Source organism: Cyprinodon tularosa, unplaced genomic scaffold (assembly GCF_016077235.1).
Source record: "Cyprinodon tularosa strain WSP-4 unplaced genomic scaffold, ASM1607723v1 ctg331, whole genome shotgun sequence".
Lineage (NCBI taxonomy): Eukaryota > Metazoa > Chordata > Actinopteri > Cyprinodontiformes > Cyprinodontidae > Cyprinodon > Cyprinodon tularosa.
This window is the reverse complement of record NW_024039043.1, coordinates 1134217-1151087: the sequence shown is the minus strand read 5'-3', so window position 1 is coordinate 1151087 and position 16871 is coordinate 1134217. Positions and strand designations below refer to the sequence as shown.

At 37.1% G+C, this 16871-nt stretch overlaps 1 protein-coding gene across 5 annotated transcripts in view; it reads right to left on the bottom strand.

Moving 5' to 3' along the window:
- Positions 1-2053: 2053 nt before the first annotated feature.
- Positions 2054-16871, bottom strand: part of ccser2a (coiled-coil serine-rich protein 2a) — a 75660-nt gene continuing 60842 nt past the window's right edge. Inside the window, exons 11-13 of one of the 5 annotated variants that reach the window (XM_038293864.1) lie at positions 13802-13886; positions 10743-10782; positions 6260-6466 (exon numbers count right to left, since the gene is read on the bottom strand). In XM_038293864.1, the coding sequence (XP_038149792.1) occupies positions 6406-6466; positions 10743-10782; positions 13802-13886 (186 nt within the window). In that variant the 3' untranslated portion in view covers positions 6260-6405. Of the gene's footprint in view, positions 6467-10742; positions 10783-13801; positions 13887-16871 lie in introns of all 5 variants that reach the window. The other 4 variants (XM_038293865.1, XM_038293867.1, XM_038293868.1 and 1 more) reach the window with 4 other exon arrangements.

Sequence of the window (16871 nt, the reverse complement as noted above, 5' to 3'; positions counted from 1 at the left end):
AAAATATGACACTATAGATTTATGACCCACTTATATATATATTTTTTTATAATTAGGCACTGCTCCTGTAAGTTTTACAAAATAATCAAGTGTTCTTGACAAGCTATGAAACAGCCTCTTAAAGCCGTAGAAACCATTAAACTGCTTTACTTTTTCTCCTTGCCACAGGTATCAGTTTTTTAGAAATCTTCAGGCTAAAAAAGTGAAATAAAATGCCATTATTTTCCATAGCAAAAACTCTTGTTTTATTCAGACATATTGCAGCATTTGTTTTTTTTTGACTGGTGATATAATTAATACTAATAGGCTGTAAAATCATATCAAAAAGTCAAAAGCTATTACTATCAAATAATATTGTAAAGCTTAAGTAAATGGCTTGAAGTATAAGTGTGACCAATATCTTGACCCATCTTTAACATACTGAAAAGACAATAAAACTTGCCTCTCCTTTATATTCTTTCCATTTTCTCTGCTGGGAGTTCAAAATATCCACTGACTCTCTATTTAGAAATTAAGAAAAGTTTCTCAGTTGGTTTATATTATTGCATGACAAGAAAGCATCTTAAGAGATGGATAAAGGCTCACAATAAAAAAATAAATAGTGCACTCTTTTTTCATTAAGTGCAGTGCTGCAAAACTTTGTTGCTCAGCAGCTTTGTTGGCCCTAGGACCGCATCCCATATTCTAATTAATCAAATTTGGTGCAGCGACTTTCTAGCTGTTGTGCTTTTGTTACAGCTTAGCTAGCGAGACTGATTGGCCTGATCTCTGAATTGAGCAGCATCATTGATTTGAAGATTGGGGAAACAGCACAACGCCATTTTACTTGGCATGGATAAGCCTTGGAAAACACATCTCACTCCCTCTCATGGACACATGCTAATATTGGCAGCCAGAGGTGTCTAGAGATGCATATATGTGCGCATGATCTCCTACTTGGCATCACTGAGTGACCCAGCTGAGGGGATCAGGCTACTCTCTGGATCACAATGTGAATGCTATTTTGAGCATTTTGTTTACTTTCCAAAAACATTTAGCCTATCAAGATCATTATCCCTTTCAGCATTTCATATCGTCTGCTCTTTTCTTCTGCTCCATTTCGTTGTCTCCTAGTGTGCATTTTCTTTTTTTGTGCTCCATGTGTATCTTTCCATCTCTATGATTTAATTGAATTTTTTTCTTTCCTTGGCTTCAAATAGCGCTGTTGACTGCTTGGCTGGTTTGGCACAATATTGAGCCTCCCAACAGGTAAACATGCTTTGTCTGCAATAAAAAAATCCTCACACTAACACACACAAGTCTCTACCCTACCCAGAATAAAATAGAGAAATACCTGTTTAAATCTGCAGCACAACCTGTTTTTGTGTTTATCAGGTAATATCTTGCAAAAGTATTTATATGCCTTGAACCTTTTGGACTTTTCTCAGAAATAGAAACACAATCCACTATAAATGAGAAGCCAAGCAAAGAGAGCATACAATCAGGGAGGAACCCAAGAGCTACAAGGTTAATCTGAGGGAGCTGCAGAGATCCACAGCCAAGGTGATAAGCTCTGTTAACAGGAGAACTATTAATTGTGCCCTTCACAAAACTGATGTTTATCAGAGTAGCATAAAGACAATCTATTAAGAGAAAGGAATACAGAGTGATGTTCGCAAATAGACAGAATAGTATTCTGATCAGATGATATCCAAACTTAATCTCCTGTCCTGAATGCAAAAGAATGTCCGGGAGAAAACTCCTCAAGCACACAAACCTCACCATGGAACATATTGGTTGGGGCATCTCTACCAGGCAGAAAAGGAGGACTTATCAGAGTTGATGTGAATATAGAAATAGATAACCACAAGGTAGGTGGTGGAAGAAAATCTGTTAGAAGGTTGCAAAAAATTAAGGCCAACACAGCCTCCACCACTGACACATGGCTGGAGTTTCAATTGAATGGTTTTCTCACACTATCTTCATATGTTAGACCTATGCAGCAAAGTCCTGAGCTAAATACAAATTAGAAACATCCAGTCTAACTCAGCCTGAGCTTTTTTTTTTTACAAAAAAAAAAAAATGGGGAAAAAATGTATTTTCTCTGGAAGGGCAAAGCTGCTGGAGACATCTCAAAAAGACTAGCTATACAGAGTTACAGGGACTACAAACATGTCACATTGCTCAGATTTCCAATGCTGTGCCACTTTGTGCTAATCCATCACAAAAACTCCCACTAAGGTACATTGAAGTTGGTGCCTGCATCACTGAAATTGTGAAGAAAGTTCCAGGGCTACGGTTACTTTTGTGATGCACTATGTGAAAGCTGTGTGAGATGATGCGTGTGTTTTCTCAGACTTTCATCTGTCCTTCAGTTTAGTACAACTTCCTGTACACGTGAATTTCTTCATCTTGCTAACAGCGCACACCCTTGTTGGATGTGTGTGTATGTGGGTCTCTCTCACTTTGTCTGCACAGGGTGCATTATTGGATGCAGTAGACCGGACACCGCCAGAGGCGTACACTGAGCGGTCACGCGGCGTGACAGAGAAGAGAGCAGAGTCGCTGTCAGAAGACCTTTTTAACACACTGCTGCTCTCCATTCGGGGACATTGCAGGAGCGGTTGACTGCAAAAGGATTCTGCGAAGGGATGATAAACACAGTTCTCCAAAAACACCCGCAGAGAGACCACTGAAGCCCCAGAGGCTCCCTACCTGAAAACACATCGCTAATACCTTTGATCTATCCAAAGAGATGTGCGAAGTGGGGAAAAAAATGGGAAAGAACAGTTTGGATACTCAAGCGGATGCAACGTTAAAGTGAGACAGCAGTAACACATTTTTGATAAATCCCTTTTAAACGGGTGTTAGAGTTGGTAGAATTTAACTTTATTAGGTTTTATTCTTGTTCTTTAACTAGTCTGTGCATGTAGCTAAAACTAAGTTGATCTTATTTTCTTCCATCCAATCATGTTGTCCTGAATGAGAAAATATTTGGTTTTGACCTGTAGTTGTCTTTCTTTTTATTAAGACCACTCACCGTTTTTCAGCATCTGAAATGTTAGTCCAAATGAAATACCTTGAAGAATGCAATTAACTTTCACATCCTTAAAGGTCAGCTTTAAGTTATCAGCTACTCCCAAACACTAGCTGTAAATAAGTAGTGTTAGAAATGTTCTGAGAGTTATCCTAATTTTTTTAAAATAGTTTTCAAAGAATAGATAGATGTTAGGGAAACACACAGTTATGACTTAATTTATGTTAAGTGATTTAGATGTTGTGCCTAAAAGCATTTCATTTAATTTTCTCAATCACAACATTGTCCTCTCCCCTGTTGGTGAGCTTTAGCATATTGGTCATTAAAATCTAAGATAGCTGAGGGCAACTTTATACATAAATTAACTAGCAAAATACTGCATCCAAGCAGCTTCTGCCATTGCAGCTTTTCTCATAAAGTTGCAAAGATAGTTGAAATTAAAAATGTGCAGCTCTCTACATAAGACAAAAAAATATATAGATAAGGAAACTAAATGTTTAATTTTCTTTCATGAGTACTACTCGCTCCTGCAGGGTTTGAAAAGTGAAGGAGAATAGCAGTCAACAAGAGAACATTCATACACAGTTTGTAATTTAGCACAGTAGAAGGCCAATTCATGTAGCTTGGGAAAAAAAAAGCAAACAGAAGAGGAGGAGTGGACAATCTGCATGTAGCGTACCTTTAGAGAACCTTGTTTCAGTAAAAAACACATGGCACGTTTTGCTTGTTTGATGCTGTGATTTTTGTCTCTCTATTAACAGCACCCATGATGCCAGGACGTTAATCTTGTGATGTTACCCTTTTTGCAAAAGAAAATCTGGGGTGATGATTAAAAAAAAAAAAAAAAAATCTGTTTTTACCATTAAAAAAACAAAAACAAATTGGTAAAATGTGGGTTTGCTCCAGGTCAGTTCTCCCCTTCACATTTATATTACCTGCTAGCCCACCATATAATCTTTACTTCCTACTTCCCTTTTGTTCCCATGTACAACCACATACATTAGATCATTCTAAGTTTAGTTAGGCATTTCAGTGAATTATGCTGGAAAATTATAATCAACAGTAATATTTTACTTCTATTTTTAATCCTAATCTTGATTTATCTCTCAGTTTAGAGCCAATAAACAGCAATAAAATATGTCAGTTTTCAACCCCAGCTCAAACTAAAGTTTAACAGATGATTCCAAGTGGACGACATTTATGGTAGTCACATAACCCAACAAGCTTAAAGCAGACTTTGAGTAAAATGTAAAAAAAAATAAAACTTTAAATCATAAGTCTTCATGTACCTCTGGCAGTTACTGATTGATTCGGTCAGTATGAAGACAAATTATTTGGCTGAAAAAGATGATATACGAACTATACTCGCAAAGTGCACAAAGTTACAACATAAACTATTCATGGAGACGATGATAAAGACAAACTGTATTAATTCTATATAAGCGTGTCCTTTGTTATAAAGTCGCTTGAGATTACTCTTGCTTGAAATCCTGTATTTAAACTAAACTGATTTAGAATCTTTGAAAAAGAGGAACAAATTGTTTCGAGGTTATTTGCAAAACTGTGACAAGAAGTTATGACTTTCATTTAATCAATATCTATAGCTGTATATCTAACATCTGTATCAATATTAACAGATGCCACCCTGTTTTCTGCCATGTCTAACAGTTTCTGAGGCTTGGATATTAAAAAATGATTTTTCATGCAGTGATTCGGTTCTAATCAAACTTACTTCTCTCTGCTTTTATTTATTCTAAAATTGCACAAATGAAAGTATTAGACTTGCTGTGTTTTTTTGTGGTATTTAGTACTTTTGCTCGCCCACATGCCTGAAAGCTTTATTATACTGCTCAGTTCTGATATTATCACTATTTTTGCTATCGCTTCACCAACAGTGGAGTATTATGTTCTCTGTCACCTAAACATCCATCATAGACCATTTCAGCGCAGGGTCGATTATCCTTTTTACTAATATTTACAGAGAAGGTTATTTACCCAAAATATTAGCACAGTATGGTGAAATGAGCTTAAATAATGCACACAGCTATGGTGGGGAAAGCAGTTTTTTTCTTTGTTCCTCAAAGCCCTTTTAGCTCAGCGTTTTAACACCCCAACACACACTCTCGTTTACACATGCACATATTTTCTGTCCAGAAGTGACAAGCTTCAGAGCACTTTGACAAATTAGCTTTTCAGTCTGCTGCAATGCTTTTCACTTTTCCTTTCACCCCCTTTTTTTTTATATTCAGTCCCACTGGCTGTTTTTGCTCCCAATTCCCTCTGGGCCTTCTGAAGCACAGCAGAGGTCACAATCACATCTCCTCCGTGGTTAAAAGCCAAATGCACCTGTGTGTCAAAGGGCAGAGCTGTTTGAGAACAACCAGTCCCAGAATTCAAAACTGGATATTAGCTAGAGGGCTGTTACAAAAGAAAATGAAACGTGGTATTTAAGTGCAAAGTGTGAAAAGAGTTTTTCTTCCATTCTTAGTATTCACAAACACCTCGAAAACAAATGAAACTGACTTGTAATATAAAATCATTTTCAAATCTGACATTGGCTACATCCTGATGAAGGATAAAATATGCAATGTTGAACATGTTGGGAATCTAGTATAAAAATTTTACCAATTAGTAGTAAAAAAAACAAAATGACTGTCATTTATTTAACAAGAAAGATAGAAGTAAAAATAAAATAAAATAAAATCCACAACTTGTGTGGCCTGGGGGGAGGAAAGGAGAAATTTCTGTGACAAATCTTTGGGGCTCCTTGGGAAATCTTTGGGTTAGGTTGACATAGGTGCCTTTTCATGACACCTTTTCCACACCCCACTGTAAATCTCAGTGAGGCTGTGAAGTTCTGAGAGGCTGAAGGTGTGAGGATTGACAGGATTTCTGAGCCTGCACCTGGGGTTCAGCGTTAAAGCAGGGAAGGCCTCTCGTCGGAGGAGGCAGCTGCTTTGTCTGGTAAGCCGGAGGCCCTAAAGAACTACCTAATTTCAGAGAGGCAAAGCCACCAGTACCTCCTGAATTGCACGCAGGGAGAGATATTTGCTTGTTGATGCGAGGAGACTGCAGCATGCGAGGGCGAGCCGATCGAGCTGATCTTGGAGCGTCAGAGTTCTGCGCTGTCACAGCAGGAGCTCTCCTCCCAAGCTGTGAAGAGGACTGAGGTGCTGACGCTCGACCGTCTATGCCAGTTATTCCCTGTAGAGCGCCGGAGCGGAGGCTGCGCAGGTTGGTCCTGGGCAGATGACTCAGCTTGTCAGAGCCTGCCGCCCCTGACATATCTACTTTAGTAGCTTCAAGAGGACGGTCATTATCTATGCAAGTGGCTTCCTCTGATCTGTTCCATGTGAGCTTACTGTGGCCCTCGGTGGGGGGAATTTTTATTAGTCTTTCCTGGTCCGGCTGCTCGTTGAGATTGGGGTTGAAAGGCTGAAGCGTTCGAGGCTGCAGAAGAAAAATGAAAAGGATTAAAACAGAATAGTCATTGTTTTCAGAGGTGGTGTGGTTTTGATCCCCATGGTAACCATGCTGCTGTAAATGAATTTTCACATCAAAAAGCATACAAACATTCTGCCTTTTCCCACCTGCTTGTTTACTCTTTAAAACTGAAGGTTTTTTTTCTTTGACAAGCTCTGAACTATTCCCGATGTGTGGATCAAAGAAGCACAGAGGAAGTGTTAAAAAACAAAAATAACTTTTTCATGTGTGGGGTTCTTCTGATTTGCGTCCTGTTGAACCATTTTGTGGATATGGTAACAATCTAACTGAGGGGTATAAAGCCTGCAGACTGTATATAGTATTGGACCACCTGACATTTAAACTAGAAATATGTTGAACAAAAGACATATTGACCTCACAAACAACCATCAGGTGTCCAGCAGTGCAAAAACCCTATATTATGAATTTGTTAGGGAGGTACTAAACAGAGTAAACTGAAAAAAAATCCTCTATTGAAGCATTATTAGTATGAATATGATAATGCAGATAGTTCATACAGTAGGTAGAGCAGAATCTATGCCATGATCTATATTCAGCTCAGTTTAAATGGGGTTGGATTTAGAACAGTATTTGGTTCCAGTTAGTCGCTTTCAGCTGGAAATTGATAACTTTATACTTAGCTTGTTGTGTTATCATTGTACTTCTTCATGCTACTTCCTTCTTTTCTTATTAGATTTATATATTTTTTGTTTGAAATTTCCTTATAAAAAACATCAAACAAATCTGTGAGTTAGGCTTGCTTCCTTTAGATCAAAGAATATTTATTAATGTGTTAGGTGAGGCAAGATCCTCGACTTCACTAGATTTAGTTCAGAGACTTCTAGTTGAAACCTGACTAAGCATCAGCTATTTTGCCATGAATATTGGTTTGAATAAAACACCCTAAATGTGTATTTCTGGTGGAGATGTACACAGGTAGGGTTGTGGAATAGAAATTCAACTTCCATTTTTCTGGTTTTTAATTAGAAAAGTAATGCAAGTTACTCTTAATATTATAATGTTGAAGACATCTGCTGTGATTTCTTCAGAACTTTAGTTATAACCAAGTGGTTGAAAAAGTTAACATCTGGATGCCATCACGTGTAAACCTGTTTCAATATTAAGCAGCTCAGAACATCAATAAAGATCCTTTTTGTTGTTTCTAACATTAGCCATTTGGTTCCATAGATATTTTTGAATTCTATCGATGGTTGTTAGATTCTGCCTCTGGATACCTGAGCAGCTGGTCCTTTGGGATTTTTGTGCCTTGGCAAGACCTCCAATATTCAGCCCACCTGAAACCATACACAGCTACTAATGAGCCTGAATCCTGTTTTAGCACAACTATCCTCATCTGAGTGGGAAGCAAGATGATCTCAAAAGATGTGCACATATCTATATAGCTGCACTGGTCAGGTTTTCTGTCTATACTATTTTTCTACCACCTGACATTTTGTGCTGTGAGTTGAGGCTACACAGCTCCATCTCCTGGTCCCCTATCACACTGCAGCTTAAATGTGGATCAATTCTCCCAAGTACAGTTGTTGTTTTCTTGTCAAAAATGTACAACTCAAAGTGTTTCATGAATAAATATCTGAGGTGCATCTTATATGAGAGCTCATTATTTTGTCTTTCTAGTATGTTATTAGTTTGCTTTTTGTTTTCAGTGCCAGAGAGAAAGAAATCACATTAGCAGATGTCATTATGCCCCCCCTCAAAAAAAAAATAAAAAATGAAAATAAGTATAGTCAACATAAATTATAAGTTTTATACCATTTAATATTTTACTCTTGTCTGCATTCGTGTTGGGGAATTATAAATGCAGACTTTGCCCATGCAAGTATGTCAGGAACCTGGCACCTTTAATTGTAAGGCTTGTCATTAGCCCACATGGTATAGTGTATTTATACCTTCTCCTAGCTGGGAAAGGACAGTGTGTGATGGCAACATGACATGTCTAAAGGCTTGCAGCCAGTAATTATTTGAATTCACATCTGACTGCTTGAGATACTAATAATTTGCAGCAATCATTCTGAGCTCTCTGCTGCGCTGTCGTGCAAGTAAATATCTCAGCTTCTAATGATAGCTATCACATTAACAGAACTTCACCTAAGTGCCAATTTATGGCACCTGGCAGATGTCATGGCAAACTCTGATCCATTTTGTGTACAGCCTCGATCAGCACAAGGGACAGCAGATGACTGGAAGCAGCATGCACACAAAGGAATATGTATATAAGAAAAACGTGTTTGCTGAGGGACATATGATTGTTAAAAAATGGCTGGATGAGATAGTCTGAAGGCTATATTCAAGTTAGAACAGAATTTTTTTCATATTCAACCTCTTCAGAGGAGTACATGTGTGAAATAGAAAGGAAAAAAGAAATGTGATTGCCCTTTATACCTGAAATGGTAATTCTAAAAAAAAAAGCATGCACAAAAGTTTTTACAGACTTACTTTGATTAAAAAAAAATGCAATAACATAAAAAAAAAATACAAAAAAAAAAACAAAACGAGATGTTTGGGGATTTAGAAAAAACACAAAGCGGTGCATAACTCTGAGATGAAAGTAAAAAGGAAAAGGTTTTCAAATTTATGTGTATCTCTACCATATTTTCTAGAATCCCCTTTGGTCCCATACTGCTGGGGGTATTTCTCTATTTCGCTACTAGCCTTCTACATCAACAGACTGAAGTTTCTCCTTATGCTTCTTTGTAACGACGGTATCACTCAGACGAGATAAAGAGAGCATCTGTGTACAACAGCTTTTAAGCCTTGGCATAGATTCCCAGTCAGATTCAAGTCTAGCTTCTAGCCCATTCCAGCACATGGATATGCTTTGATCTAATTTGTTCCAATGAAGCACTGGCTGGAATTTCTGGGTCGCAGTCATCCTGGAGGAACAATCTTAACCCCAGTCTAAAGTCTTTTGTAATCTAATAGATTTCCATGCTGCATTTCCCTGACTTTAACTCCATCCATTCTGCCTTCATAAATAATAACATTCCTTCTACCTACTACAGGAACGCATCCCCACATTATGATGCTGCCACCATTATGGGGAGCACATTCCTCTGTGTTTTTGCTGTTCCCTACATGGCTTGAAACCAAAAACAGGACTTATCTTAGCTTTCTTTGGACAGTTTTCCCACATAATCATAAAGGCCAGATTTGTGGTGTGGTGGGACAATTTAGATTTCCCTTCACTCATATATTTAGTTATGCTATTTATCCAGTGAAAAATGTTTTTACTCTGTTTGTTTCACCTGTAAGGCTGAGAAAATGTCTGAGTGAGGGGTGGTTGTAGACAAAACATACTTATTCCCATGACAAGCCAAATTGTTTCTCAAGGTTTGCTAAAGTGCGTGTCATTTTTTTTTTTTTTTTTTTACTCTGACACAGCCTTCACAGTGTTTTCATCAACATAAGTAAGGGAGGCAAACTGTCTATTCAGAACAGGGCAGACCATTGTGCTGTTGAGACGTTGTGAATGTCTTGTTCTCAATTTACTTTGCAAAGTAAATAAAGTGCTGACTGAGTAAAATCCATAGATCTCTGTTAATTTAACTGAACTGTTTGGTTGAATACTTTTTTCCCCACTACAGTGTAGTGAAGACTAAAAGTTGACAGGTGAACAGAACTAAACACCTGAGTTAAGGATTTCTACACATCTTATTAAAAATGACCATAAGTAACATTCTGGGTGCTCTACAGATAAATACTTTTCATGTTTCTATTGTTCACAGATGCTCTTCCTTTTCTTTTTCTGAGGCTTTTAAAGATCAGGTGACTATATCCTAAGATTTAATTACATATTGATCCGATTTACTATTCAAGTGAATTGTGGCAGCGATTGGTGTACCTGGATCTTATTCAGGGTTGTTAGAAGCTGGACGAAATGCAGCTAAACCTTTTTAAGATTTTTTTTGTAAAAGTTCAAATTAATAATGATTCTCTCATAGCTATGCACTACTTTATGTTGATATATATATATATAAAAAATAAAGGAAATCCATAAATATTTCTGGTTTTTATGTTACAAGATGCCTGAAACGTTCTGCGTGACACCGCAGCACTTCTCACTTGCATTCACTGATCCATGGAGAATTATGCAAAATGAAAACTGAAATTAAAAGCAAATCATGCCAACAGATGTAGGAAGGCATGCTTCTGTCATGCCATGTGAAGCCAGACTCCAGTCTGAGACAGCAACATCTTCACATTAAAGAAAGGGTTACTGTACCACGCTGTGTCAGTGAAGTACTGCACTAGATGCTCCACTTCTAGCCAAAGGCGTTTTGCAGTGAGGAGGCAAAGGCAGAGAAGAAAGAATGAGGGAGGTTCAATCACATTCAGATTTTTTTTTTTTTTTTGAGAGAAGAGAGTAGACTTTAGGATAGAATAGGTTTAGAAGACAGCGTGGATAAAAATAGCTGCAGGTTAAAAGCAACAGACCACAAAAAACACATTTTTATTGGGCTGGATATGTTTTGATCCAGAAGTAAAAGAAAGCTGGTTTCAAAAAAAGGTCACATGTTAGGTGAAAAAACAAACTTACAAAGTTGTGTGTAGTTAAGATTATTGTAATCAATTTTAATGTCTTCTTCTTAAGTATGAAAAAGCTCTTTTGGTGAAATTCCTTTCTAATTTGTTCAGAAAAGGAGATGAAGCCAGTGTTTTCCATTATCCACCTTTCACTGTGCAATATTTGTTTATTTTACCAGCTACACTATAAGGCCTGATTACACTGCAGCTAAATGCATTTACTAAAGACTGAGCTACATCCATATATGAAAAAAATAATCATAGGAGCATCTGACATTGAAAAAACCCAAAATGTACTAAAATAAATGTACCTTGGCTACATTTTTCCCCTCATTCTCTATTATCCAAGGCTGAGTCCTGGTGAGATGTGTAAAAAGAAAGCAGCGTGGGCTCTTTTATTTGTTTCTTTCTTTACTCTGTTTTTCACTCAGATGTGTGAATTTTCAGAGGGCTATTCAGCCATTCTTATTGTTCTTTACCTACCTTGTCTACCCACTAACACATCTGCTCTGCAGACAGAAAAGCTTTGTTCTTATACTACAGAAGTTGAAGTGGTTTTGACAACAATTCCAACGTTTCTTCTGTCTTGTCATTTCTAATAAAGTCAAAGTGTTTCACTTTGAAGATTTTAGATTTATATCCAAAGCAAACTCTATGTTATGTATGTATTACTCTTCAAGTATTCAAAACTGTATACATGGCCTGATGCTAAGATGGTATTTTATTCTTGAATTGAAAGTATCCCTGCTGTAAATACAGGCCTCATGCTGCGTGCAGACCGAACACATTTCAGGTGTCAAAATTGCGTCAAACACCTCGGCTTGGACACTTGCACGCTTTGAAGTCAGATAGGTGTCAAGAGCGTTGTTAAAGCATTTAACCATGTCAAGCAAAGTGTGTACAAAGTTGCCTGATGTGCGCTTGGAGGAGTTGTGCTGTTCCTTTTCTTTGCCAGTTTCTTGTGTACAATGGCAGATGCAATCGAGAGAGGGGCTTGAATGTACTTGCTGTAATGAGTTGGAAAAGGGTATTTTTAATTTTTTTCTTTTTTTGAAGCAAGAGAAAGCAACTCAAAAATCATCCGTGCTGTTAGTTTTTTCTTATGATCCTACTTTAAATATTGTTTTAGTTGTTCTGAGTGGCAGAGCCCCACAAACACAAACCTCCAAACCAGCCAGGCTATCTTGGATTTCCCGCTCTTGTTTGTAGCGGCTGAAAGGAGATCAGCTCTATAGGAGGAGAGTATGCGGCTTGGATGCAGTGACTTTGTTTCGATACAATTGCGCAGTTTGCATGGCCACATACTGTCGTTTGCTAACATCTCTTTGCACAGCACACATTGTTGCAGAGGTTTAAAATTATCAGGGTCGTATTTCCTCCTTTTCTGCTGACTTTTGTTGTAGCATCAGAAAACGAGGCATTTTATTAGGCCTACTTATTCAGAGACGCAAGCACAAACGATTAGCTTTCTGCAGATGTTTACAGAAACAGTTCTTTTTCTTTGTGCCTGCCCCTCCTCTTTGGCGCCCCCCAGGCGCGGCACGCCTCACCTATTGAAAACTTCTGCATTAAACCATACATACACCTCTGACGTTTGATGTAGAGCACCCTCAGTCTGAATGCAGTATTAGAAGCCATCATTTCATGTACATTATTTGTTTTCTTTTTTCTCTGTATTTATTTACCACCTTTTCTAGTCTACATTTTCACATGTTTTAATAGAATATTAGTATTATTATTCCAAAAAAGTAAAAAAAAAAAACAAAACAAAAAAACACACAATCCACTGGTTTTTTTTTCCAAAGTATAAAGAAGTTTCGTTTCTCTTCCAGGAAGCTTATTCATTTCAAAATTTCAGTTTTTTTTTTTTATTGAAAAAGCTATGACTATGACCTGGATGACTGAAAATCTTCACCAGCATATAGTATTATTGTATAAGTATTTTAACAATTTAAGATGATATGCTCTAACTTTCAGGTTTGTGCATAATTTGCCTCCTTCCTCTCTAGGAATTGTGCATTCTGTCATAAGGCAACATGACCAATAATAGTCCAAAATGTTTTTGAATATGAAGGTTATAAAAAAAGTTTAAAATAACCAATTTATATAATTTTTTTTTTTTAAGCTTTTCTATCGTCACTACACTGTCACAAGTAGAGAACAACGAAATGAAACAAACTCTCTGCATTTAACTCATCCCCTTGGGGAGCATTGGTATGCCATTTTGCGGCGCCCGGGGAGCAGTGTGGAGTTAAGGGTCTTGCTCAAGGAGCCAGAATGGCAGTCTGTGGGAGTGGAGCTTGAACTCAGAACCTCTAGATTCCAAGCACAATGCCTTAACCACTAGGCCACGCACCCCTGCATGGCTTTATGCTCGCTTTATTTGTGTAGTAAATTTTTTTTAGCATGTCTACATAGAATTTATGCAGATTTCTTAGTTTTTATTCCACTAATATTTATCTTTGTTTTGACGCCACTGTAGCTCTATTTGCATAACAATGCTTTAAATAATAAAAAAAATAATCCCTAGAAAAGAACAAGAATGAGACAATTACTATAACATTAAAATTTCAAACAATGCTTGACAAAAATGTATCCAACCGTTGACATGAAAATATCCTCTAGGTGTAAAAATGCATGTTTATGCCCAAGATAAAGATGTAATTAAATTGAAATATGGTTATTCTTTTTCAGTAAGCTTAGCCCATTTTTTGCTCCATGTTAGAAAAGAGGCAGCAAGGAATGTTAGTGACTCACTGGGTCTGCGCTGGGGCATGCTGGTACGGATCAAGCCCTGGTGCTGTGCCTGCCAAGGGGACAGCGAGGGGGTGGGCAGCACACCCTATGCAGAGCAAAGACACAAAGGACAAAAGGTATGACACTCCCATGCACATACTTACAGACACACAGAAAGTCCTGCTCACAGAAATACAGGGATTAGGGCATTGTTAGTAAAAAAACAACCAGTTAAATTAGCACACTACACAAAAGCAAATGGGAGTACATGCAAACCTTCGTCCATGCAAACAATGATATGTCATGTTGGTCCACATTAAAACAGTTTAAACTAAACACCCCAATATAAACTTACTTGTTATTTATTTAACACTTCTGTTTTCTTTAGTTATTCTCCTGAAATGGTATTATCTGATATTAAGTCAAAATATACAAGGTCGGCTGCAGAGTGACTGAAGGCTTTTACTGGCAGCGTGGTTACTTTTCTTTAAAGTTTAGGCTTGGCTTAGATCAGAAAATCCTTTTTATGTTGTGAATGACTTTGCTATTGGCATCCAAGCCTGGAGTTTGATAATATTTAATGGAGAAAAAAAATATAATTTTTCAACGGAAGAAATGCCTGTATGGAATTGACATTTCAAAAAGATCTCAGCAAGACTTCACTTCAAGCTACATCTGCATTGTCTTACTTTATGTTGGACAATTGTTCATTTACTCAAAGAAGGGTTTTAAAGACATCAGAGTCAAAAAAAAACAACTTAAATATGAATATAGTTTTATTGCTCTGGTAGTTTTTCAAGCTGAAGTACCACAGTCATTAAAGGAAAACTATGAATTTTAGTCCAATAAAGCATAATTTTATGGCCAGCTTTGGATCCAGCTGTGAATCAATGAAGCATGAACTCTATAGACCCCTGAAAGTGTGCTGTGGTACAATGCACCATTATACTAGTAACATACTGTATTCTTTTAGCCCTGAAAGTTACTAGATGGAACTTCAATGGATCTAAAACGTTTTTAGGGCTTATCCTTGCATTAGTATTGTACAGCTTATTTGCTTTCCTGTTCCATACAAGAAATGCATGAAAACCAATGGATAAATGTCAAACAGTACAAACCTTTAAAGGAGATGACAAATTAGATCAAAGTAACAAGAACCAACATATCTGATGGAACAAAAATAAAGAAACAACAAAAATCAGGGTAATGTTATTAACATCCACTTAACAGGGTGATGTCTCCCCTATTAATGCCGAAATGAGGCTCTTACAGAAAACAAAAGGTATGGTTCTGTCAAAATGCTGTTAGCAGCAGAGAGAAATGACAGGGTATAACCAAAGCAGCAGGGCCGCCATAAAATTGACTGAATTTTCCACCATACAGGTTGCCAAATTGACAGAATAATGACCATCTAGGCGCTATGTGGGTGGCCCCAGCATTAAATGGGTGCTTCCTCACTATTGATGCGTGTTTTTGCAGGTTATTTTAACATATACAATATGTATATATATATATATATATATATATGTATATATATATATATATATGTATATATATATATATATATATATATATATATATATATATATATATATATATATATATATATATATATATATATATATATATATATATCCATGTTGGTGACATCAATGTACAAATACAGAAAGAACAGTTTTCAGCTCTCTAGCAGCTATAGCCGACACCATTTTGGAGCCCTCCCAGTGTGATATGTGAAGGGAAAGTGCTCTCCATGTCCTTTATTGAACACCAACAACAGTTTCAGCAGGAGGTCCCGTTACAAACTTCAAACTTTCCTTTAAGGCTTCATTTTCAGACAACCAGGCAAGTAGAACAAAAAAGTAAGTATGAGGGCTTGTGAACAATTCTGACAGGATCTGGCAGCTTTATTGGAGCTGTGCAGCAGCTCAGACTGACATTTTTTTTTTTCGTTTTTTGTACTTCCTATCATTGTAAATGCTCCCAAGTGAAGAGCTGATAGAGCATCTCGAATGTCTGGTGACAGAAAGTGAAGGTTTGAAGTTATTCTTTTAATATAAAATTTGTAATATCTAATAGAACTTGTGTGTTGTTGGCTGGGCCTCCACACCCAATATGAACCATGGCATTGGCACAATGAAGGTGGGCTAAATAAATGCACCTCCTTCTAAGTCACCTAATAAGTGTTTAATAAGGTCAAGGTCAAATATCTGTGTGAGACACTAAGTTTGTTTTTTTTCTGCAGCCATGAAGTAAATTTTAAAATGCATTGGTTTGGTTATATGAGCTTATGACAATACAGCATACCATTTCCACTGCAAGGCATAGTAGAGGCATCATAATGCTTAGGGGGTTATTTTCTTAAGAAGGCACATGGAAGGTGAGCATTGATAAATGGAGCTAAATATAGTATAACCATGTTAGTAACCCAGAGGGTAACGAAACAACTGCGGGAGGGAAAAAGAAAGTGTTTAAATTCCTCTTTTGGCAGGTTTATGACCCATACAAACAACATAGAAACAACACAAAGCCATTTAAATGAAAATTTTATAACTTAATAAATGCTGTCATTGATAAATGATTAACAAATATTCTATGAAATAAATACATGTCAACATGAAGTATAACAAAAAAAGCTTTGAAGACATTCGATCTTATTTGGTTTTAATTCATTACAAGATGTACTTATTCATTTGATAATAGAGTTAAATCTCTTTTGACACTTATTTTGCAAAGCTGCTTTACCTATTTCAGTGACTTTTATTTTTAACCCTTTTTTTAAGTTGCAGCTCTTTTTATTTCATGTTCTTATGTTTAGATCAGGGAGCAGAGTTTTATCTGAGTGGCGGCTTGTGTTGCCGGCACTGATCTCTATTTATTCACTGGATTGCTGATAGGCCGTTGGTAGTACATGGTGCAGTGAAGTCCCCAGCCACCATATTGGTACTCCCCAGTTGAACTGGTCAGAATGTAAACAAGACGTGTGCTACAGCATCGAACAACAATGATGTTCTCATTTTCAGGGGGGCTTCAGACTTTTAAAACAAAGATAAAATCATCATTTTTGACACACACTTGCCGTTTCATAGCA